The 25,422-nt window shown below is 41.5% G+C and overlaps 1 protein-coding gene and 1 long non-coding RNA gene across 2 annotated transcripts in view; one reads left to right on the forward strand and one right to left on the reverse strand.

Moving 5' to 3' along the window:
* REV3L (REV3 like, DNA directed polymerase zeta catalytic subunit) overlaps positions 1 to 19,392 on the reverse strand; it is a 61,981-nt gene extending 42,589 nt beyond the window's left edge. The window contains exons 1-9 of the mRNA XM_033143614.1: positions 19,168 to 19,392; positions 8,782 to 8,971; positions 7,714 to 7,788; positions 7,119 to 7,279; positions 4,725 to 4,821; positions 3,012 to 3,106; positions 2,281 to 2,385; positions 997 to 1,081; positions 764 to 912 (exon numbers count right to left, since the gene is read on the reverse strand). Coding sequence (XP_032999505.1) covers positions 764 to 912; positions 997 to 1,081; positions 2,281 to 2,385; positions 3,012 to 3,106; positions 4,725 to 4,821; positions 7,119 to 7,279; positions 7,714 to 7,788; positions 8,782 to 8,971; positions 19,168 to 19,306 — 1,096 coding nt within the window. The 5' untranslated portion in view covers positions 19,307 to 19,392. The remainder of the gene's footprint in view (positions 1 to 763; positions 913 to 996; positions 1,082 to 2,280; positions 2,386 to 3,011; positions 3,107 to 4,724; positions 4,822 to 7,118; positions 7,280 to 7,713; positions 7,789 to 8,781; positions 8,972 to 19,167) is intronic.
* Positions 19,393 to 19,918: 526 nt separating this feature from the next.
* LOC117043676 lies at positions 19,919 to 24,329 on the forward strand. The gene is made up of 2 exons (XR_004426219.1): positions 19,919 to 20,036; positions 22,983 to 24,329. It is a non-coding gene; the product is annotated as an uncharacterized LOC117043676 (long non-coding RNA).
* The last annotated feature ends 1,093 nt before the right edge of the window (positions 24,330 to 25,422 follow it).

Genomic DNA, 25,422 nt, shown 5'->3' on the forward strand with positions numbered 1-25,422 from the left:
GTTTTTAATGGAACTCACAGCAGATCAATACATTTCCAAAGGGTACCATCTCCTTTCACAAGTTGCCTTTTCCCAGGCATTTTGCTCAGAGGAAGTGGCAGAAGATTACATGAGCATAAGAGCCTGCTAGATCACACCAATGACCCATCTGGTCCAGCACTGTGTTCTCATGGTGGCCAACCAGATACCTATGGGAAACCTGAAAGCAGATCCTGAGTGCAACAGCACACTCTGCACTTGAGAACAGAGGGGTGCAATTCAGATCTCCTCTTCCCAGCAATTTCTGGAAAGAGAATGGAGTTTTTGGGAGAGGGTGGGGCACAAGGATGTGCACTAAACCTCTTTTTTCTTCAAAAGTTTCTCTCCCCCTGCCCCTGCCCCAAAAAACTATTGGGGAAAGCAAATGCAGAAGGTAACTCTTTATTGGTGCCACTTCCTCCTCACCATCACCACCCCCACAGAAACAGTGAAATGCAAGCATGCATGGGGAGAAATGTTTTTCTATGCCTTTCTCTCCCCCTCTCTCCCCCCCTCTCTCCATCTCTTCACTTTTACTTTTCTCAGCTGTTTTATGACACAGAAAGAAAAGAACAGAGAATATTGTAGACAGACATTCAAAGGTAAAGATTATTCCTTGTGCATTCGTCTATGTCTCTTTCTCCTCCTTTGCTCAGTTTTTTCATAAAAATAATTCCAGCTAGGATGTACTCATGTAAGGTGGGTTGTATTTGACTTAAAAGCCAACTGTATTAATACTACTAACCTTTGCCGAGTTCTTTATCTCTGTGTAATTCTACCATATTTGCTGGTGAACACGGAACAACTTTAGGAGATTGTACCTCAGAATGTAGCGTCAACTCTGCAGAGAATTCCTGTGATCCATTACTGTAGTCCAGTGATCCAGATAATGTCCTTATTAATGAATAAATAAAACCTTTTAAAATGACTGTACAACTCACAAATAAAAACAAGAGTAACAGTTAAATGAATGCTTACACAGAGAGATCACTTTGCTTGAGGATTTCTTTAAGCCTCTTCTGAAAGATTTTTTCACTTTCTGTTGCAGTTACAAATCCACGATCTTTAATTAAGGGGGAAAGGTTATGCAGGATGGTTAATACAGTAACAAATAAAAGACTACTGTATACTAAATAAGAAACTGAAACTTCATAGGCATTCTATTAACAATTACTACCCTTCTCTTTATGTATTTTTTCTAATACTTTTAAGCTCAGATCAAGCAACATAGTCTGTGAATTTCAAGCAGCTCTGAGCAAATTTAAAAAAGGTTTTCTTTTTACCACGCTTTTTATATAGTTATAAAAATATTATAAGGAATATAATCTGTTGATTATATCCAAATGTGCTGTTCTACTAATTAAGCTTCTCCTACTCACAGAAGGCTGTTTCCAACTTAGAGGAAGGGCACTGTGCGAAAAAACTGACTCTAAATCCAGAGGAATTCTTCTGTTTGCACAAACATTCTCAAAAATGTTTGTATCATCCACAACTTAATGCCGCAAATGATTGTAGGATCCTAGAGCACTATCAAATTATAGCTTGTGGGATCACTTTCAGTTGCTGCAGCCCAATGTTGTGAATGGGATGCTTGCAGTGTTGGGACTGACTTACATGCTCTCTCAATTGTTGCCCATAAGATCTGGTAAAATCTAGGAGGGGATTGACAGTATGGGTCCAAGGAGTGATCAATGCCTCACAAAGGAATAGAAATACACCTAAAGCCTTGAAAAAAAGAGTCTCAAGTGGCTTCTGTTGTTTGGAGAGTTTATGCCCAGCTTAGGCTGATTTGCCTGGAAAGGTAGCCTGGCCTCAGTTGTCTATGTTCTGGTTACTTCTCATCTGGACTACTGTGTTGCATTGTGGGGGGGGGGGGCTGTCTTTGAAGGTGGTCTGAAGACTGCAGCAAGTGAGGCTGGTAAGTGGGGCAATCTGATGGGACCATGTGTCAGCAGTCCTGAAACTGTTGCACTGACTGATTAACCATTTTTAAATTAATCAACAAACCAGACACAGCTTACTTGAGCAGCAGCTTACATAAAGAATGTAAAGTTTACTATCATTGTCTCCATTTATTTTAATAACTACAGTACTGTATTAGAAGAATGGGAAAGCTTCTTGACTTTCTGGTTGCGGTAATAAAATTAACAACCCAACAAGCAGCAAATGCTTAATTGAGTACTGACCCATCAAACGTACCTGCCCAGGAATTGTGACTGAGAAATAAATATGTAACAACAACAACAACTTTGCCCTGTTTACCTTGTGAGTTAGGAGGACTAATTTGAGAAGACTCATTGTTTTCTCTACGCCGTTGTTTCTCATCATCCCATATTGCTTGCAAACCTGGATTCCGACCAACCTGGGCTGGAAAAAGTTAAAAATACAGCAAATTCAACAGGAGTGTCAAGCTTACTAAAATGTAAACTGCAAAACCTCTTGTCTGTACAATCTATGCTGTTTGCAAGAATTAACCTGACAATTTTTTCAGACAATTGCCTTCCCAAAGTGACTACTGTGGTGAGGGGGTGTTTGTTGCTACCCTCCCAGCAGCAGCATTGCTAGCTGCTGTTTACCATCATGCTGTGGGAGTAAGGTAGGATACTGTCTTCAGTACCAGAGTGGCTCAACTAGCATACCTGTCCCTGCACCTTCCCAGTAAGTGGCAGCAATGCCACTGTTGGGAGGGTAGCGGAGTAGCAACCCTCCACCTGTTCCTGCCTTCCCCTTGTGTCAATTGTTTATATAACCCTTCAGTTATATTTAATTACTAGGTTAACTGTAACTTATCGAGGTTTTAAATACCACTTAAGATGCATTGGGCTATGCCAGCCTTCCTTTTCTGCAGGCTAGGGCTGATGGGAGATGCAGTCCAAAGTATCTGGAGGAGTAGCTGGGGCACGCATAAAAGTATCTGGAGGAGTAGCTGGGGCACGCATAAAAAAACAAACTTGTTAATGTCCTAAATGATTACACACAGCAAAATTGTTTACCTTCAATATCCAATCTGTTTAAAATATCAGCAGCCACTGCATCTACTTCCAGTTCACAGGTACTCTGTGGTTCAACACCCTCCAGTATCAAAGAACTGCAATTATATTACAAATTAAAGGATGATTAAAATATGGTGGTATAGCTGGTGGTATAGAATTATTTCAATAAATAAATAAGGAAGGAAGGAAGGAAGGAAGGAAGGAAGGAAGGAAGGGGCTGACATTGAGGATAACAGATAACACAGAAGATTTTAGGGGATATAGAATTCAGGCAACCATAAAATATATATGGGTGGAATATAGCCCAATATAATTTACAACATTTGGAAATATTAACCGTTCTTCTACCATAATCAACTAAGCAGTAATACAATAAGCCTGCAATTTACGCAGGGGTTACATTCTAGGTGATATAATAATTAGAGACCCCAGGAGTATATTTTAATTATTTTAATAATGTTTCAAGGTTTCACTCTAATTGTATTTAACCTTTTAGAATGTATTAGGCTTGATTTTTGTGTGTTCTGCATTTGTGAGTCTCCCCATTCCTACACTGCACTCCATCTCTCCTTATCTACCCGAAAGTGGTACAAATGGCAGAATGTTTTAGCACCAGAGTTTAAATCAGCTATCCTTGAAGCTATCTGAGATCCAGAAAGAGGATTTTATTATGCTCTTCCCTCACTGAAGGCTAGGTTGCCAGGGTAATGCTGGATGGTCTGGGCACATCAGGGCCACTCCAAGGTGATGCAGAGGTGAAGATACCAGTATGCAGCCATGTGTGCTTTACTTCTCATGACCTGTAACCTTTCCTGACGCATGCGAAGATGTTTTATGACTCTTTGTTTGCTGTGTTTGAACTAATATATAAACTTTTGTTCCGAAGTGCCTCGGGGCAGACCTTCTCAACTGGCACATTGAACTGAGTGACTCTGTCCTATTGCAATAGCTATAATAAATGCTGGGTCCCTAAATCTGGATGCTGGAATTGGAAATAGTTTCCTTGGGTCCGTTTATTCAAAAAGTGGTTGTTCCTCAACTGGGTAATGAACAAGGTGGTGTAGAGGTGAATTACCACACAGAGATTGCGCCTGAAGTCAAAATTGTGTATGGTCAAAACACATTTGGTTCAGCAATGAGTGTGATTGCCAAAATAATTTTTTCCCAGAACCCCACCCCTTATTTTATTTTTATTTTTTGCCACTTGTGTAAAGCTGAATGCACACAAGTGAAATATGCTTAAGTTGAAGGCTTACTGTATTCAGTAAATCCTGTTTGGTCAGAACCATATTCTTAACCATTGCTTAACTGGGACTATCTATGCTTCCTCCATCCAACCACCTTTGTCCTGAATCAATCCACCAGTGATAGTAAGTAGACACTGAACTGGGGCAAATATTTCTTTTTCTCACATTTCATGTGTTAATTAGCTCACCAGTGCCTGGAGGTGTATACTTCCAACTATTTTTTAGTCAATGGCTGCTGTTAATAACATGATTATCAACATCTATACTTTTAGCATTTCCTTTCCTTTTGACATTACTGTACTGTTTACAATTTCCCCCAAATATGCATATATTTCTGTATCTTAGGGTAACACTTCAAGCCTCTGATGAAGTGGAATGCAGTCCATGAAAGCTTATGGCGTAACTATTTTTAGACTTTAAGTGGTCTCAAGACTATTTAGAAAGATACATATTCAGATATGCTAACCTTGGTATTTGATTGTTTTCCCATTGAGGAACGGTTCTGGTAGCAGAATGTCCTGACAAACAGTATTTGTAACATCCACTTCCTTCTAATACATCACCTACAAACAGATAACAGTAGATAAGTTTTCAGGTACTGTGAACTATTAGCACTCTAAACATTTTATATTGAAAATGATTTTTGTTGTTGTTTCTTTAACAAAACAGTTCATATATTCCACTTGCATTGTGAATGAAGTCAGAATCCTATAACAAAAATAAATGGAAAATCAGTTTAAGAAAGGGTGCTTGAGACAATACAAGAGTATCAGTAGTTACTGTACAGGCTTTTGAATACCAGCTGCTAGGGACACAAGCAGGGAAACTATTGTTATGCTCAGGTCCTGCTTGTGGGCTTCTCATAGGCACCTGGTTGGCCACTGTGGCCAACAGGATGCTGGAATAGATGGGCATTTGCTCTGATCCAGCAGGATTTGTCTTATGTTCTTAAAACTCTCTAATCCCATTTGTCTGCCCTATGTGACCTTTTCAGATTCAGAGAACATTGGGTGTAGCATATGTAGAAGAGAACCTACCAATAAATCTCAATACTTTCCAACAAACTTTGAGCTTCCAGGGCCTTAGCTTTTATTTGCTTGGGTCACATATTTTATTTGCTCTCAATACTGTTCCACAGATTGATCCCTAACCAAACGCCCATTAGTATAACTCAACTGTCCTCTCACAACAGTACTAGTTTTCTGTTGCCTGATAAAAAAGTATGGTTTTGGAAGACATTAATCTGAGCCAAACATTTCTGTCAGAGAATTTGAAGTGGTCGTAATCTAGCAGTTGGGGTAAATTTTCTTTGTTTATATTTCTGAGGTTTTAAATATCTGAGGTTTAATTTACTTTTTAAATGTATATTTTTATCGTTGTAAGCTATTTTGAGATTTCGATAGTGAAAAGCAGGATGTATTTTTTTCTAAAAAAAATAATAAGTAAAATAAATAAGGGCTAAACCTGCTCTCCCAGTGTTGAAAAGTAGTGTCACGGTAGAGACTCAAAGATAATTATTGACATTCATGGGAGGAGGAGCTTGAGAAATGTTAATGAGGTCCTACAGGGGAAAGGGAAGATCTCTGTGTACACACATTGACTCAATCATATACAGTTTCATTATCAGTGGTGTGAAGGTCCAGGGGGTAAAAATTTCCAGTTTTTGCTGGTTTGTTTCTGGAAAGTGGGAGAAACAAGGCAGAAGGAAAGTTGCCACTGTGCAAACTCCAAAGTGGAGCTGATACAGCAACATTAACTTCCCAAATATCTGGCTTCTCCTGGTTGCTGCTGCTGGGTAAGCACTGCCACTACACCCAACTGTCTGCTACTGCCTATGACAGATTCCATAAGGCAGAGGCTCCCCCATATACATGTACTAAATACTTTTTTGCCTGCTGGCTATGTTCCTGCAGCTGCTGGGATGCCAAGGATGTACAAAGAATGTGTCAGCATCTGGGGTAGGGCTGACAGGAGTATTCCTGCTTCCTCCTCATGTATTCAATTAATGCATGAGATGGTTGTTGTCTTATCAGCCTTACAACAAATGTAGGGCAGCTGTACAATCTAAATAGCACAGCTTTGTGAATAAGCATAGAAAATTACTAGCCTGAAAACAGAATTAATAGCCTGCTGAATCATCCCACTGCATTCCTTTTTACTGTATTTTAATCCTTTTTCACATGTAATAAACATAATCTAAAATAATCTAAAATACAATAAACAACAATGATAGCATCCAGTCTGTCATTTATTGTGAAAAGTGTAACAGCATCTTAAAGCTGGAACCACTACTTAGAACCGATTTATAATGTCTATTAAAGCCTCTAATCCAATAGGTCTCTACCAGTGTTTCCATAGGTTTGGGGAGGTTGTCTCGATTGATCATCACATCTCATATGGGAGCATTTCTATGCTAGGCATGGAGGAGGGGGCGTCTCTCCTCTAGCTGCCTACCTGGTGTCTATCCTAGGCACAGAGGAAAAATGAACCAATTCACCATATTCAGCTGCATGGAATTCCTTGTCATCTATGACTGCTGGCTAATGCTTAAATAGGAGGCTGCAGTAGTTCCAGTATAGCTCTGAATATTGCAGCTAACTTCATATCACCACAAAAATAACCCTAAGAGAACCCCAAGCTGAATAAATTGTCTCTAAATGTGGGAAAGTACTGTGTTTCTTTCCTCAATTCAAACTACATCTCTACACATTACACGGTATACCAACAGTGAAGAATAGTATGGAAAATACATCACTTATTAGAAAGGCAGAATCAATTATCCTATCTTGTGTCACACAAAGTCTATTCTAGAGATTTGACAAAAACTGCAAAATAATGTTTATGAATTGGAATTGCATACCTTTTTTCTTCGCCTTTCTAAACTTGACAGCAGCCAGGTTTATTAGATTCATTCCATACAAGTTGTAATCTATAAAGAGCTGGAGGAGGTAAGGAATATGAGCTTCATGAGGTTGATAGTTTTTATTCATTATGGCTCCACCTTGTAGAAGCTCACACACTCTAAAATGGGAAAAAGTTAGAAATGAAACATATTACCATGTTATTTAAACATAATGCTGGTTTAAACATAATGCTGGCATAAATATAATGCTGATCAATATTGAAACACAAGCCAAAAGTACAAAATATACTTTTCTAGCACACAGAATTATAGCTAAACAGTCAAATTTTTAGGCACTAAAAACATGTTCCAAAGAGCCAATTTACATGTGTTATATTTGCAGGAACAGATATTAAAAGAAGCTGTTTGCACCTGTTTAAGCCAGAAGTTCCCAAACTATGATCCAGGAGCCACCAGTGATCCACAGATTAGAATTAGAAGCAGCAGCTTCTAAATTGTCTTTAAAGGCAACCCCTCTGGCAGAGTGCAATATTGAGAGGTAATGGAAAGTGTTATTTTCTAAAGTAGACACATCATAGTTTTACTACATTACCTTTTCACCATAGCAGGATTATAAAGGTAGATCTTCATAAATTGTCTTTCTTTTTCATAGTAACCATAAAAAGGTCTGGAAAACAAATATTCAGTAAGGTGTAATGTTATTGTTTGTCTCATGATCTGTATGCTGAACAACCCTATTGTAGTAAATGGCAGTTCAGCACTTTAGACCTTTCACTAAGCTGCAGATTTGGAAATCCTCTGTGCATCATAATTATGGCTGTTTGCTAGTCCCTACAGTATATGAGGGGCATTTTATCATCCAAAAACTATGTAGTAAATGGACCAGAGTGAATCACAGGACTTGCTTACTAAGACAATCTTAGATGGCTTTAAAACAAATCTTTTGCATATGGTTCTCAAACTATCCAGGAAATATTACAAAAGCTTATCAAAAATATAGTATAAGTTAAAGAATATAGCACAAGTGTACTGGAAACCTGTGCAGTCAATATTTAATTATTTTGTTTAATAAATTTATAGCCCACTTAAAAAAAAAATCTTCAGAGAAAGAAAAGTTGGGGTTGAATTAAACTCAGGACATCAAATTTACATGACATCAAAAGGGCAACTAAAGTGGTGAGAGAGTGGGAGTTGAAATGACTTACTGGGAGGGGGAAAGTTGTTCTGTTTTGTGTATAAGGATATTAACAAATACTGTCAACTCAAAGCCTTTGCAGAAGTATTTTTAATACACCTTTCTTCAAGTTACAAGAAGGAAGATTCTGACTAAACATTGGGAAGAGCTTTCTGACAATAAGAATTGTTTGAGAGTGCAACATACTCCCCCAGGAGGTTGTAGATTTCCTTCATTGGAGGTTTTAAGCAGAGGTTGGATGGCCATCTGTCATGGATACTTTAGTTGAGAGTCTTGCATTTAAGGATGTTGGACTAGATGATTCTCAGGATCCCTTTCAACTCTACAATTCTATGATTTTAAATCCTTTATTAACTAACAGTGCTTTATAACCTGAATATCTTATAAGTTTCTTAAAATTTTGTCAACAGCAACTCACACCCCACAACCCACCAAATTAAAAAGGGATAATAAAGTAATACTTACATTCCATAGACTAGTGACACTTTGAATACATGCTGAACAGAAGAGGATGGATTTCCTAAAGCTACATTCAGTGCTCGGTCAATGCTGAATGCCAAATGACGCAGATAATGTTCTGCCAGCTGCCCATAACCATCATATGGCACATATAGGTAAGGGAAAATACCATGTAAATGGAGGCAAGTCTTCTGACCTAGAGGACCAGATACCAATATTTGAGAATCATAAAACTGGAAGAATCCAGAAAGTTGTCAAACCTATTTGCCAAAAGAACGAACAATTAATATGATTAACTTTTAAGGCAAATAATAAAAACCCAAATTAATTCTATTGAAAGTAACCTATAAACATAGATTCATGAGTATACGTGAGATATGAACACCTTAAACAAGCTGGATATGTCACAGAAGCAGCTTCACTGTGTGGCCTGTTTTTCATCAGCTTTGAAGTCTACACAATAGTATTTTTGTTTGTTTCTATGAAATTTCTAGCAATGCAAAATTTACAATCCTTCTTATTCATTCTAACAGACCTAGAGCACCAAACAAGGATGTCTAATGTCCCAAATCCTCTTTGCAACTGCAATAGAGGCATTAGTTCAAAAACATAAAGTGGCTTCTGGATTTCAAAGTATAAACATAAATGGTAAGAAACGTATTACCAACCTGTCTTTTTGCTGATTATGTGCTATTAACACTTTGAACTCCGTACTGACATTTTCAGCACTGAGGCCAATTAGACTGCTTCCAGAAGGTAGTTAGTTTAAAAATAATTATGCAAACTTCGTTATCTTTTGTATAAATTTATCACTTTTAGTGCAGAAGCACTTGCAAAATCCATTTCATACTTGACTTTGAAATTGAGCAGATTTCAATACATTGGTATCATTATAACTAAAATTATTTTACAAATGAGGTGAGAAACTTCGATCCCTTGTTAAAAGGCTAAAGGAAAGAAATGTATGTCTGGAAAAAATATTAAATTGTCCTGATTGGGTAGGACTTCAACATGGCATACGGTAATTTTGGCCTGAGAGTCAAGTGGCACGTTTTCTCAGTCAGGTTGTACTAGGAAACAGAGTAGCAGTCCATTCAATTAGATTGGGCCCTCACTTTTTTGCAGGGGAGGGGAACCAAATAATCATTATGCAAGGACTTAATCTTCAAAGTGTTCCTTGCAGCGCTTATGGAAATAGTGCAAAACTCAAAGGCTGGAAACATTTTCTACTTGGATGAAAAATTAACTCAGCAATGTAAACTAGTGAAGGAAGAATACAAAAACATGGCTTCTTGGCTATGTGGTCCCTGTTTATCTGTTAATTCACAAGATGGAGAGATATGGATGCTGCTCTGATTGTTTGGCAAAACATCTTTGTATGGCTATGGGTGGCATTATTTGGAGTAGACCAATGAAACTAATACACCTGACTTAGTTATATATAATACTTTTCAATGGCACTACTATATATTTTAACTGTATAGGGAAAATACATGAATATAAGTTTATGTATTTTTATGCCATGTTATTTCAAAGGAAAATTATCATATTTTCCTTATTAGGAAGCGAAGAAGAAGAAGAAGAAGAAGAAGAAGAAGAAGAAGAAGAAGAGTTTGGATTTGATATCCCGCTTTTCACTACCCGAAGGAGTCTCAAAGCGGCTAACATTCTCCTTTCCCTTCCTCCCCCACAACAAACACTCTGTGAGGTGAGTGGGGCTGAGAGACTTCAAAGAAGTGTGACTAGCCCAAGGTCACCCAGCAGCTGCATGTGGAGGAGTGGAGACACAAACCCGGTTCCCCAGATTATGAGTCTACCGCTCTTAACCACTACACCACACGGAAAACATATATGCATAAACCTAATTAAAACAAAATTAGTCTGTCCAGTATATCAACAGAGTAGGTCAGGGAATTTCATATACAAAAAGACCTCATAGATACATACATAGAAAAATTATTGCTCATATACTCAATTTTCCTGTTTAATTCCATGAGACTATCACAGATTTTGGAAAAATCCAAATTTGCTATCAGGCACTTGAGAATTCCCTCCCCACTGCAGGAAAATGTTACCATATGTATATGTGCCAGCGAGTCTGTTCCTTCCCCCCCACAGGACCAACAGATATAATCAGCTCCATGAGAATGAAAAAGGGATGAGGGCGGGGTTGTTTGTGTTTGTTTGCTTTACCTTATCTGCAGGTGAGTGGGTGGGAGAACTGTAAAACTGAACAATTCCAAAATTGTACACTGTACTGACAAAAAGGCAGTGTATGAATCTAATCAATCAAACTATAACCATTAAGATAAACATCTAAGACATGTTAGCAAAATAATAGGAATGACCTGAAATCACAAGATTTTAAAGCATTTCCTTGTTGTGGCTGCTACTTGGTATCAAGGGATCCGTTCCCCACCCCCCACCCCCGTAAGTAAACAGCAATTATAGTAGTACTCCCTGTAGGGCTGGGGGTGGGAATATCTGAGGTGCTAAGAGTTTTGATTCTCTCCTAAACTACAATCCAGAACTTTATATGTATAGCTGAAAATCATGACTGGAGTGAGGAATCAATATTTTTTTGTTCTAGAAACAAAGAGGCAAATAAAAATTCAGTGTAAGAGATTTGGAGAAAAAGTTTCAGAAAAGTCTTGACCACAGAATCAAGAATCAGGCCATTCACACTGCTTAAAAGGGGGGGGGGAGGAGAGAGAGGGAATTGACCTCATATACTACCCAAACATGATCCGGAAGCTGTACGCCGGCTCCCTCGGCCAATAAAGCGAGATGAGCGCCGCAACCCCAGAGTCGTCTGCGACTGGACCTAATGGTCAGGGGTCCCTTTACCTTTACCCTTATACTACCCAAACCTTGAGTGAAGGCAAGTTAGCAATGTAACAAAAAATAAATAAAACTCCTTTGGCATGTGGCTGCAGTTTGGTAAAAGCAAAGTATAGCATTCTACCAATTTAGTGTTTTTTTGTCATGCATAGGATTTATACATAGGCCAAATGACTGATAATAAAATGCAAGCCAAAGATAAAGCAAATATTGAATATAGTACCATTTGCTCAAGAATTTAAAACTACTTTTCTCTACTTGCTTATTTCTTATTATAAATTATGAAACTGGAATACACATTTCTATTACAAGCTAGTTAATCTTTTTTACTTTCTTATTATATGAAAATAGTATTAAACCAGTAAAAGCAACACCGAGGGCTACTTCTATATTATACAACAGTAAATTTATGTTTACCAGCATGTGGTGGGAGGAGAGACCAGCTGAGGCCAACTTCAGCTCCCTGGCGTATACAGCCATATCATATGTACAGTGGAAGCATATATTTGCTGCAAACACTAGTTACATTTTTAGATGTACATGTAAAATGCTTTACATACACATGCAAACATATAATTGGTGCAGCAATGTATTTGATGCTCATGTTTCCATTATTTAATTGTGTCCAATATAACATAGTAATCCTGGAAAGAAAATCTTTTCTCCTACGTAAATGAACACTTCAGCATTTACCTGACTTTTCCAAAACCAATGAAGATACAACACAAATATATTTGATATTTCATTAAAACATGATTCAAACAAAAAAAAAATATTCAACTGGGTACTGGGCAAGAATTTCTGGAGAGGGATTCAACAACTGGAGTGCCACTGCCCAAAACGCACACCCTCCAGTAACCACCAGTTGCATATCATTTAGTGAGGGCACCTGGAAAAGGTCCTTCAGAATCTGGCTAAGTAGCCTATATATGGGAGGAGATAATTCAAGTCACCTTGCCAAAGCTATTTAGAACTTTAAAGGTTAAATCAGCACTTTGAATTATTATTATTAAAATTTCTGTGCCTCCCTGGGAAGAGCATTCCACAAACGGGGAGCCACTGCAGAAAAGGCCTGTTCTCGTGTTGATGCCCTACAGACTTCTTGTGGAGGAGGCACATGAAAAAGGGCCTCAGATGATTGAATTGGACCTGGAAACAGAGTCGAAGTCAGTGCAAATGAAGAAGTACTGATGTAATTCGGTCATGTTAACCAGTCCCTGTAAAAAACCTTACTGCCTGGTTTGGAGGCACCTTAATTTTTCAGACCATTTTCAATGGCAGTTCCACATATAAGAAAATACAGTAATCTAAGACATGTATTTCCCTTTCTAGGTATTGCACTGGATTAGTTATGGAATATGTGGTTCTTATCCCCGTCTTCCCCTAATACAGTGGATCTTCAAGAAAATAAGTCCCTTTACTTTCTTGACCCTGCTGTGCAGGGAGGGCAGCAGCTGATGGGACAAAATTCCCTCTTCATCAGGACTGTTGTTTGTCCCCGTACCTCAGAGTAGCTACCAGCAGGCCTTTGCTACCCTTGTCCCTTAACATTCTCATCCTACTGCTACTAGAAGGCGTTTGTTGCTAATGTGTCAAGTGCTATACAGGACATAAAAAGGTTTTATGCTCTTTGCACTATACAGGTGTCTAGACTCTAGACATATTGAATAGCATAAAGTCAGAAAGAAGTGTGCAGAGGAGGACAACCAAGATGATCAAGGGTCTGGAAACCAAGCCTTATGAGGAACAGTTGAAGGAGCTGGGTATCTTTAGCCCGTAAAAGAAGAGACTGAGAGGAGATATGACAGCCATCTTCAAATATCTGGTTTACTGCAATGCACTTGTGATCAATCTAGGAGTTGCACTTGTGGGGCTTCACTTGTGGTCAATCTAGGGGCTACAGTCAGTGCAGAATGCTGCAGCACAGTTGCTGACAGGAGTGAGACATTCTTCTGTTCTGTGATCTGGGTGTTCATTTGCTACTGGGCCAAGTTTATGGATTTACTATTAGTAGATAAAGCCCTTACCAAATTGGGACCCGGGTTTGCCTCTACACAGTTCCATCCTTATTTCAGAGATCATGATATATGAATATATTGTGATGTTTAGCTGATGATATGTCACAATGTTGAAAACCAGATATGGCCCAGCCCTCCTGTTTACTTACAGGATTGCTTTACCACATATATGCTCACACAATCACTTTGATCTGTAGAACAGGCACTGCTACAGGGCACATAATACTCATTCAGCACTCACCAAAAAAAATTGATCTTTTAGCATGGTGGCACAAACATGTTGGAATGCCCTGCCTATTAACATTAGGCAGGAATATTTGCTATAGTCTTTTCATTGTCTACTTAAAACATTTTTGTTTAGGTATGCTTAGTCAGACAAGTAGGTATATGTGTTTTATATATTTTTAGCTATTGTTGACTTTAATCATCTTCTGAATATTTTTAAATAGTTGTTTATACTGTACAGTCATACCTTGGATTCCAAACACCTTGTGAGTCGAATGTTTTGGCTCCCGAAGTGAGTGTTCCAGTTTGTGAAAGTTCTTTGGAACCCAAACATCCGACACGGCTTCCAATTGGCTGCAGGAGCTCCCGGCAGCCAATCGGAAGCAGCGCCTTGGTTTCTGAATGCTTTGGAAGTTGAATGGACTTCCGGAACGAATTCCGTTCAACTTGAGGTATGACTGTAATAGTTTTTAGCAATAATTTTAATGTTTTATTTTATATTTTGTAAACTACTTTGAGCTTTCTTTGTTTTCAACAGTCAAGCAGTATATTTATATTTTTAAAACAACATATATAAAATAAAATAAAAATCTGAAGTATGGTGGGATAAAGAACCCTTTCAGTGGATGTGCCTCAGCTTGAAAATATTCTCCCCAGAAAGCTTCACTTAGTGCCCATTTTGATGTCTTTCTAACAGCAGCCAAAGGCCCTTTTATATTTTTAGGCCTTACAATGTTTTTGAGATAAAATTTGCTGAATAATTTGCCTCTGCAAAGATTTTGAGCTAAAATCTTGCTGAAGAATTTGCCTTTGTAGTAGGGACATTCAGTAGGTATTTGGTATTCTCCTCATTACTCCCCATTAGAGGTTAGCTCATTTTCCTGTTAAAGGCAATAAGGTTGTCAAATGGAAACTTTCCAGTGTCAGTCTGCATACAAAATTAAGAAGCAACAATGATAATACTTCTCTCCAGCCTGTCCACATGGTTGGCTGTGCATTTTCTTTCCCATCCAGTGAAAATACAAATGCTCACCAACCAATGAAATGCACAAGATTAAATAATGCAAACAATGTATTTACCAAAATTCAAATCGAGTAGTTCATGTATAAATCCCCTATCCGGCTATGATCACTCTACTATTATATTATGCAATATATTGATTACTTCACTGTGAGGTTGCATGCTACATCCCACAGAAAATTAGTTGCTATGTACACAGAGGACTCCATAAAGAAACTGGTACTGCAGTTCTTTAAATGACCACTGCCCTACAACTAGGCAGGGAAAATTTTGTAAATTGGAAGAGCTGCCCCCCCATCAGCAATGTCTTACAAAGACTAGTCAACAGAGACTAGTAAAAAAAGGTTGTGGGTTGATGTATTCAGGGGACTCATTTGTAAGAATACTCTGGTCACTGTTGTCATGTTGGATCTTATGCAAGTCATGGGAACACTAAATTGATGAGACATGAAACTTTGATAACAACGCATTAGCTGTAGATTTTTAAATCTTCTTCTTCTTTGGTGATCACTCGTAGCCAAGTAAGATTGTCTTCCAAAGACAAGGTTACAATACCGTGTTTCTCATAAAATAAGACACCGTCTTATATTTATTTTACTTAAGAAAATAAGCTTATGGCTTATTTTCGGGGGTGTCTTATTTTTTTTTAATTAAGTACTGTATAGTTCTGGGCACCTGCCTCCTCTTGCCGCGGCCGGTGTTGCTGCTGCTTGGTCCAGCTGTCTTGGGGCGGGCACACGGCCCTGCTTGGCGCCGACCCGGCAGGCCACCTCCTCCTCCTGCTGACTCCCGGAGGCTCGGGGCGGTGGGCGCCGACCTGGCAAGCCTCCTCCTCTTCCTGCTGCGGCTTGGCGCCCGGAACTGGCTGTTGGTGCTGCTGCTGAAGTACTGGCAAAGTGCCCAGCAGCGCCATGCGGAGCACCCTGAGCCGCGACAGGAGGAGGAGGAAGCGGCTTGCCGGGTCGGCGCCCAGCAGCGCCGCACGGAGCGCCCCGAGACGCGGCGGCAGGAGGGCGAGGAGGCGGCTTGCCGGGTTGGCGCCCAGCAGCGCCGCACGGAGCGCCCCAAGACGCGGCGGCAGGAGGGCGAGGAGGCGGCTTGCCGGGTCGGCGCCCAGCAGCGCGTAACGGAGCGCCCCGAGACGCGGCGGCAGGAGGGGGAGGAGGCGGCTTGCCGGGTCGGCGCCCAGCAGCGCCGCACGGAGCGCCCCGAGACGCGGCGGCAGGAGGGGGAGGAGGCGGCTTGCCGGGTCGGCGCCCAGCAGCGCCGCACGGAGCGCCCCGAGCCGCGGCGGCAGGAGGGGGAGGAGGCGGCTTGCCGGGTCGACGCCCAGCAGCGCCGCACGGAGCGCCCCGAGCCGCGGCGGCAGGAGGGGGAGGAGGCGGCTTGCCGGGTCGGCGCCCAGCAGCGCCGCACGGAGCGCCCCGAGACGCGGCGGCAGGAGGGGGAGGAGGCGGCTTGCCGGGTCGGCGCCCAGCAGCGCCGCACGGAGCGCCCCGAGCCACGGCGGCAGGAGGGGGAGGAGGCGGCTTGCCGGGTCGGCGCCCAGCAGCGCCGCACGGAGCGCCCCGAGACGCGCCGGCAGGAGGGGGAGGAGGCGGCTTGCCGGGTCGGCGCCCAGCAGCGCCGCACGGAGCGCCCCGAGCCGCGGCGGCAGGAGGGGGAGGAGGCGGCTTGCCGGGTCGGCGCCCAGCAGCGCTGCACTGAGCGCCCCGAGCCTCCGGAAGCCAGCAGGAGGAGGAGGCGGCTCTTGCTGCGTCCCGCTGGCACGTGGCTCCAGGCGGCTTATTTTCGGGGTATGTCTTATATTTTTGGATTGCTTCAAAATCCTGCCATGGCTTATATTATAGGCACGTCTTATATTATGAGAAACACGGTAGCACGGCTATATAATACAGGTATATTGAGGCATGGTACAATGACAAAATAGTAACTTGACAATTTTTGTACTGCCAGATATGCAGTTATTATATGAAAATTCTGTTCAATTTCAGTGAGACTTCCACTCCATTCTTATGCAGATTTACTGAAAGTAACTTCCACTGAATTCACTTTGAATATTATTTGGCTTATTCCCAAGTAAGATTGTATAGCAGGCAGCTTTAAGGATGTTGAGAAGTACTGCTCAAATCTTTTTCCATTCTGTAGCTCTCTCAAGGAGATGTATCAGGCTAATCTTTAAACCTTTTAGAAGTAAAGAACACCTTATTCCACAGGCCATTTAAAAGTGCATACCATGTTTTCAGGGAATTTTATTCAATTACTCTTTATGCTACATTGTGCAGGGGGAGGGGCTTTGCTGTAGTATGTTCCATTGTCATACAGGGGTGGACAATTTTTATCTTGGCTTGTTGTCAGTCATCACTTGTGGTTGCCTCCCTTCTCTCATGCCCTGTGGCATATGCAAAGAACAGAAAGGTGCTTTCTGGGCATTCCTAGAAGGCACTGAAGTACTGTTTTTTTCCCTTTTGTAAAAGTCCAGTGGGAAGGAAATAAAATATCCTCTCCATCTCACAAGTTGCCCATGAATTGTAGAGAATTCAGTAGAAAAGGAGGATGTTTTTAATGTTTTTTGTTGGGCTTACACAGGACATATATTGCTTCTCCTCCCCATTCTCTGCACTGGGTATGCAGGGATGTTCACTGCTGCTGTGGATGGGTGTGTAAAAATTTCCAAAAGTACACATCATAATTGATCTGAGTACTTGGGTGGGTGGGTGGGGAACCACACTGCTATACAAGAAGCTACCGGTACATTTAATGCATAAAAACCATGCTGCTTCCACAGCTTCCTTCATACTTATGAATTATGAAAACAATTACTCAGTTTACATAACACTCAAATATTCTCCCTTCATAAAATTAGTCTGAAAACTGATTTTAAAAAGTAGGTGAAAATAACGTGCTATATTAACTTCTGTCAATAATATGTAGGATACTAAACACAAGCAAAGAATAATAGAAAAGCTATTAATGTTTTACACTAGCATATATTGTCAACCTACTTCCTTCTTATTCATTACAATACTGTATTTGGCCTAAGTCTGAACTATTGTGTCCTTTTCTTGTGTAAGTCCAGTCTTTCACCATGCAATCAATATCACTGTGTGGTATTATCAATACATATGTGGCCCAGTTGAAACACAAACTGTGTAGTTGTCCAGGTCACTTTATGGCTACCAAAGGTTTATAGAACATCAACTAAAACTGGTTTGTTAAAACAGTAATGGGAAATTATTATTATTTAAAAAACCAAATAACAGTAGTTAGCTGGACTGGTGGTGCAGGAAGATGACAGAGTAGAGAAAAATGAAAAGAACAGAATGTAGTAATATATGGATATATTAACAATGAATTTTGAAAGGAAAACCAGTTTTAGAAATTTTCTGAGGGATTAGAATAGTACTCATGCAGTGGAGCCAACAGTTCTTGTTTACCACCCTAACGAATTTATGAAGTTTGCAGACTGACAATTTAAAGGCAGGTTTCGCCACTGATTGAAAATGTCCCTATTGTGGGTGCTTAATGAAACCTTTCATGAAATAAGAACACGCTCAGGAACTTCCTACATGAGGTGTGGAAATTCTACAGCTGAGGAGGTTATGCTTTAAAACAGACAACAACAATAAAAACCCTCCCAAGATGAGTTGTTGCTCAGCACTGCCGCTAGTATGAAATAGCCCTGTTTATACAGCTGCATTTCATTACGGCTTATAATACTTGTAATACACGGGGGCGGGAGGGGAGCGTATCCATCCACTGCCAGCAGCACAAGCACAGGATACACTAGCAGTGCCCCGAGACACACCAGCAGCAAGTAGAGCGCTCTCCACCCTCCGACCACCTCCCATCTGTGCAACTGTCAGGGGTCAGCGGCGCGGTCCCTACAAGGGAAGGAGGCGCTCTCCCGGCGTTGCCTGCGTGCCTTACTTAGCGAACACAATTAATACACAGACACACCGCGGCGGGGGCTGCTTTCCTCCGCCGCCGCCGCCGCCACCAGGCGGGGCCCCGGCTATGGGCGACTTCACTCAACCGCAGCGGCCAAAGGGGTGGCGGCGGCAGGTAGGTGAGGCACCCGCTGCAGCGCGCCAACACCGCAGGGAGGAAAGGCAGCGCCTGTCACTCAGCCAGTCACAAAAAGGGGAGGCAGACCCGAGAAAAGGGCTGCTGCTGCTGCTGCTGCTGCGCTTGCAGGATTCCGGAGCCGCGAATGGTTTCTCAATGGGGCGGAGGAGGGGGAACCTGCTACACCCCCGACTGGGAGGTTCTCTCTCTCTCTCTTACCTGCCGGGGTGGCTCCGAAGACTCTCACGACGGGCACCTTCTTGACGGGCGCCTCTCTGAAGTGGGACTGGCAGGGGTCCAGGCCGGGCAGAGGGCTGCTCATGTAGTAGTCGGCGGTCACGACCCTCACTGAGAACATGTTCACCGCTGCGGGGGGAGGCGCCCCTGAGGGCGACCGTTGGGCGCACCGCGAGGCTGGGGCTCCCCGCCCCCCCCCACCTCGCACTTACGCCTCCTCAGGCGGCGGCGGCGGCTGCTGCTGCTGCCACCCCGCCGCAGCTCGAGCGCAGCCCCCTCCCTCTCATCCGCCCGCCGCGCGCGCTTCCTCGTGCGCATGGACGAGCGGGCGGAGCACTCATGGGAGTAGGGAAAGGAGGAGCCCGACGTGTGTGCGCGCGCGCGTACGCTCCAGCCCCGAGGCGACAGCAGCAGCGGCTGCAAGCCCGGGCAAAGCTCGCCCCAGCCAAGCCGATTGTGTACACTTCACATGGTCAAAAGCCGCCCTCCCTTCCCACTGGAGCGCCTTAGCAGTAGTTCCTTGGCTGCAGCTGTTGTTGCCATGATGATGATGTCACGGACCCAACCACCGCCGTTGGGTGACGGAAGGGGTGTGTTGGCGGTGCCGACCGAGAAGCGCAGGAAGGGCGGGCTGTTGCTTTCTTTCCCCCTCCCACCTCCAGCTTTAGCGCGAGAGTTTGGTTTCTACTTAGTTAGAGGAGGCATCGGTGGCTCGGCTTTCGGCCGCGCGGGAAGCCTGGGGAATGCCGAATCGCGGATGGGCGGGGCAGCTTCGGGGCTTGGATGGGGGCTGTTCATGATCAGGGTCCATGTTTGGCCGCCATTTCGGAAGCGCTTGTCTGTAGGGAAAGGTGAGTCTTTGGGGCGCTTCAGAGGACAAAAGGGGTGATGAAAGGGGAATCTCGGGTGCCGGTAACATTTATGGGGCGCAGAGCCGCAGACATAAATGGGGTGGGGGGCGAAGAGAAGGCGTTCAAGGCCCTTCTAAGGTAACGTCTCTGCGCGCGCACTCCCCTTGACTTCTCGCGCGGGGGGGGGGGGCGGTGCGGAGGAGAGAAAGATGAATGGCGCGCGGGACTCTGCTTATAAAAGGGCGGTTGCCGCTGAGCGTGTTCCCGATTGGACGGGGCGGGGCTACTCTCGTGCTCTGCGGAAGTGGAAACCGCCGTACTCTTCCTTTTGCCCCGCCCGTTGCCGCAGGTGAGGAGCTCAGAACTGCTTCCGCAGAAGTCCCTATATGAAGGTTTTACACCCTCACGCTTACGCTTGGGAATTTATATGTGGGTCAAAAAAACTTGAAATACTGTACCTGGAACGTCATGTCTGATACCTGTTGTACTCTGATTCCCCCCCCCCCGCCCTTCCTTTGAGATGAAACTGGGACTCTAGCCATTATTCAAACCTGAAACCCGGAATAGAATGTATTAATCATTACCCCTACATCCACGTATCTCAGTGTTCAGTGGAGTGAATGACAAATGGGAAGCGTCGCTTCACTTGGCCAGTTAATAATGTTAACCCTTCTGTTTCTCCAGTCACAATAATAATCAATTTTTTTCTGGAAACCAGCAATATCTGTCAGGTTGTGTTTATAGTCTACTTTCCCTTCCAGCACAGACCTCAGAAATGACCCAAGCTTAACCAAAGGAAAGCAACACTATTCTATAAGGATACAAGCACCACATCTTAAGTGTTTCTGCAGTTTAGGTTATGCTGCAAGTGTATTCTTTATCTAGTAAAGATAATAGTGTTAAATTATTTGACAACAATAGTCCAGTCTCTTGTGCACAATTTGAAGCTTACTGCTTTGCAAGCTTAAGTTGCTGCACTGCTTTGGACATTATAGAGGTTTATAACATACAAGATGGTTGGACAGTGTTCTCGAAGCTACCAACATGAGTCTGACCAAACTGCGGGAGGCAGTGGAAGACAGGAGTGCCTGGCGTGCTCTGGTTCATGGGGTCAAGAAGAGTCGGACATGACTAAACGACTAAACAACAACAAAGTAAAGAACATGGATTGTGTACTTGCCCCCTTTCAATATTTGTGGTCCTTCAGTGAAAGAGATTCAAGTCACATAAAGTATTTTTCCTACAATGTATAAATAACTTAGGAAGATGTAGGGATAGCCACTATTTGATGGTTTTAAAAGGGGATAAGAACAATTTACAGAGACCAAGTCTATCAATAGCTATTAATCATACTGGCTATGTGGAACCTTCAGATTCTGCTTGAAAGAGTTATGGCCCTTTTGATTTCCTTGAGCTGTTTTGTCAGCCACTGTAATCGATGGACAAGCACACTTACCTACTGTTACCACATGCTTAGTTTTGTTGGTGGCCTTTTGGTCATTAGTGTGCCACATAGATAAGCCAACTGTGGGCTCTTGTGGTTTGCAATGATATAACAGACATGCCAAACCTAGTAGGGGTTCTCAGCAGTGCAGTAGCATCAGTTGTTGTTGTTCAGTCGTGTCCGACTCTTTGTGACCCCATGGACCAGAGCACGCCAGGCACCCCTATCCTCCACTGCCTCCCGCAGTTTGGCCAAACTCATGCCAGTCGCTTCGAGAACACTGTCCAACCATCTCATCCTCTGTCCCCTTCTCCTTGTGCACCGCGCCACCCAGCCCCTATGATGAGACGGCCCTGCCTGTGATGTTATGTTCATTTAACACATGCAAGTTCAACTTTACACATTTGGCTGAAAAAAAATTAAATGGGAATAGGTGTCTAGGGGGAAAAAATGTCAGAATCCTACCTACCACTGCACTCACCTTGAGAGAGTGTTCAGAGGGGCAGTTGGAGAGTGTGAGCAATCTTGCAGACAGTGTGGAGGGAAAAAGTGTGAGCTGCTTTTGGAGAGTGTGCAGAGGTGCAGGGAGAGACCAATGGTCTGTTTCTGTATTTATTTTCTTGAACAGATGTGTTCAAATCCTGTTTAGAGCTGAAACATTGGTAAATTGTCACACAAATTATTTTAATTAAAAAAAATCATTGTTGACATACGCCTCTGAAGTTTGTAGACAGTGCATAAACACTTGTTATGAACATTGTTGAAGCTCCTTAGCCACTGTTAAAATAGAAATTTGATAGGGAAAAGAAGATACTTACCATATTATGCTATATCCAAAGGCCCTAATCAGATTTCGTGTTGAAATGAGGAATTTCTGCCTTTGCCCTTCATAACTTCTGACATCTGTTGCTAAGTAACATTTACATTCCTCAGTAATCAGCTACAAATTTGAATAAATAACTGGTACCAAAGAAAATTAAACAGCTCTGCCTAAATGTATGTATTGAGTCATTTCTTAGTCACCTATCTGTCCCAAATAGCCTTCTGTGTTGTACATAGTATTAAGAACAAAATAGCATGACACTAAAAAAACTTGGGTAAAAAAAAAACCATAACTCCACAAAGCAACAATGGTGCAAATAAATTAAACCATTACACAAAATTAATTTAGTTAAAATCAATCTAGCTAAATTTTTAAATATAACCAAGCTGGAATCAACAGGACATTATTTTGTGAGGAATCATTTTCCCCCTGTCTGCAAAAAGTAAAGAGGACAGGATAGCATTAATTTCTCAATATTAACTGATAAGCCATAGTTTGAAACAAACATGGTAAATGGACCCTGTTCTGTTAATTTCTACCAAACTTTATGATGTTTAAAAATACAATTTAAAAGTGTGTGTATGTGTATATATAATACTCTTTTAATGGATTTTTAAAAGTTAAGTTAAAAATAGGGATGCAAAGAAGTAAAAATGATATTTCTTTCCAATGTTTTCAGGTCTGGTTTCATCTTTCTCATCAAATATACTAGTGAGGCTCCTTCCAATGAATCACAGGACCATTTAAAGGAAGATAAAAGCATGTCAAAGAATGAAAGTAGTTTTTTCCACCAACTATTTAACATTCATTTTTCTTATATAGGCTCATCTGAATTTGTAGCTATGAGTGTACTGGTAGAGTGTGCTTCATAGAAAATGAAGCATGTGTGTGTGAATGGTACTCAAAGCAATAGAATTTCAAGTTATGGTTAAGTTTTGTGGATTGTCGTGTAAGATTGATGCTTAATTATCTATGGGTTGCGCTTATGGAAAGGAATAATAATATTAGTTTTGAAAAGACCACCAGGAATGCAAACAAAAATTTTGCTGTTTTGATAGCTGGCTCTGTAATGACTCTATTGTGTGTGTGAACATTTAACAACTATAGCTTGATTGGTGGTTCTGATTAACTTCAGTTTTGTGATGGTACATTTAATGTCTATTAGTGGTAGCAGTGGCAGAACAATCCCCCCCCCCAGGCCCTACATGCTAATATGTTCTGGTCCTCCCCCTTCATAGTAAGTCTAACAGCTGGAATTGGTTTGCATTCAGTGACTTTGGATGCAATACATAATAAATAGTTGTGAACTCCATGTCACAACAGCGTATAAAGTGACATTTGGAATAGAGAAATAGCAGAATTTGTGAAGAACAGTGGGCAAACGAAATTTTAGTTACTGTGATTCAATTCGGCACTCATGCACAAAGCGCGAGCACCGAAACCTGGAAGTAACCTGTTCCAGTACTTCTGGGTTTGGCGCGTCCATATCCCGAAAACGCGCAACCTGCAGTGAGCGCAACCCGAGGTATGACTGTATGAAGTATTTGATTGTATTGCAGATCCTGACAATGAACACATAATTTTTGCTGCAGCTCTGTATGCTGGTAGAAAATGTATGAAAGGATGTCTTTTGAAACAATTTGTGTTATGTCCAGCAACCCTGAGCATGGAAAAGCTGTCAACCTTGAATATTTCAGTTGTTTCAACAAGTAAAATATTTAATAAATGAGGTCAGTTTTTTCTAGTGAAAACATGATAAAATTCTATTTTGTTTATTGAATTAAATAAATGAACAGTTACTTGTGTTTTCAGCTGTTTTGAATGCTGAGGACCTTGCATGACCCCACAGTGCTGTGGAATCTGCAGGAACAGATCATCTCAGTCTAAGCAGAAATTGTGATGAGTTCTTATCTTTCTGTTCTTAGTACTTTTGTCTCAAGCCTGCAATGGCTTTCTTGAAATTGGCATCACAGTGCAGATTCACATTTCATTTACTGCTCATTTTCAGCTTTTGCAAATTGATTCTTACATTCTCTCATATATTATGTTGTTTTTCTTATATCTTAATTTTCCTAGATGAATCTTTTCTCGTTAGCTCTTGCTTATGTTTTAAGCGAAAGTAGGATCCGTTTCCTATAGTGTACTGCTGCAAAATAACTGTTAGCTTTTTCAAATCACCCAACTTGTAGGACTTCTGATTACAGTGCTCTGAATACAGAGCTGTAAATGATAAAATTATGCCTAGTGTGAGTTTTAGTAGCATCCCTCAAATTGTACTGTTTATTCTGCAGTTAACTGTTAATCTTTGCTGTGTTCTAATGTAAGCATATGTTATATTTATCTTGAGGGTAACATTTAAAATGTTACGGAGAATTGTGCCTTTCCATATATTCTGATTGAATAAATAGCAGACCACAATCACCCTTTTAATATATTTATTACCGTACCTTTTTGAGCTACATCTAAAATTCAGTAGAAAAAAACAGAATTGTTTATTAATATGCAATTTGAAAATGGATTTATCTGTTCTTTCATTTGTCATGTTAGATCAGGTGTGTGGAACCTTTTGCCCTCCAGATATTTCTGAACTACAACTCCCATCAGCATCAGCTGGCCAGGGATGATGGAAGTTGTAGTTCAGCAGCATCTGGAGGACCAAAGCTTCTGCACTCTTGGAATACATAGTATGTATTTATTGTTTAGTTTTGATTTGTATTTGTGGCAAGGCTATATCATTGTAATGGTTTGATTTCCTTTTTATGTGTGCTTTGGATATTTAACAAAATAGACACTTGTAAAAAAAAAGTTACAGTTAATGTTTTTACTCAACCATATCTTACTGACTCCACAATATTTATAGAAGTATCTCTTTACAGAATGAAATATAATTTCTTGAAGTATTTAATCCTAGCATCTCAAACTAAACAGAGAGCTAAGATAATTTCAGTTCTGCTAATGAGCAAACAAGAACATGGCTTCTCCATTAAATGCAAATTCGTTCCTCTCTGCTTGAATGTCCTCACTTGAACTTGATCCTCACAGATCTGTAAACGATTATAACTCTTGCTATAACTAGACCAATATGAGTGACTATTTTTAGAACAGACTCCTTATTTAGC

Source organism: Lacerta agilis, chromosome 3 (genome assembly GCF_009819535.1).
Source record: "Lacerta agilis isolate rLacAgi1 chromosome 3, rLacAgi1.pri, whole genome shotgun sequence".
Classification (NCBI taxonomy): Eukaryota; Metazoa; Chordata; class Lepidosauria; order Squamata; family Lacertidae; genus Lacerta; species Lacerta agilis.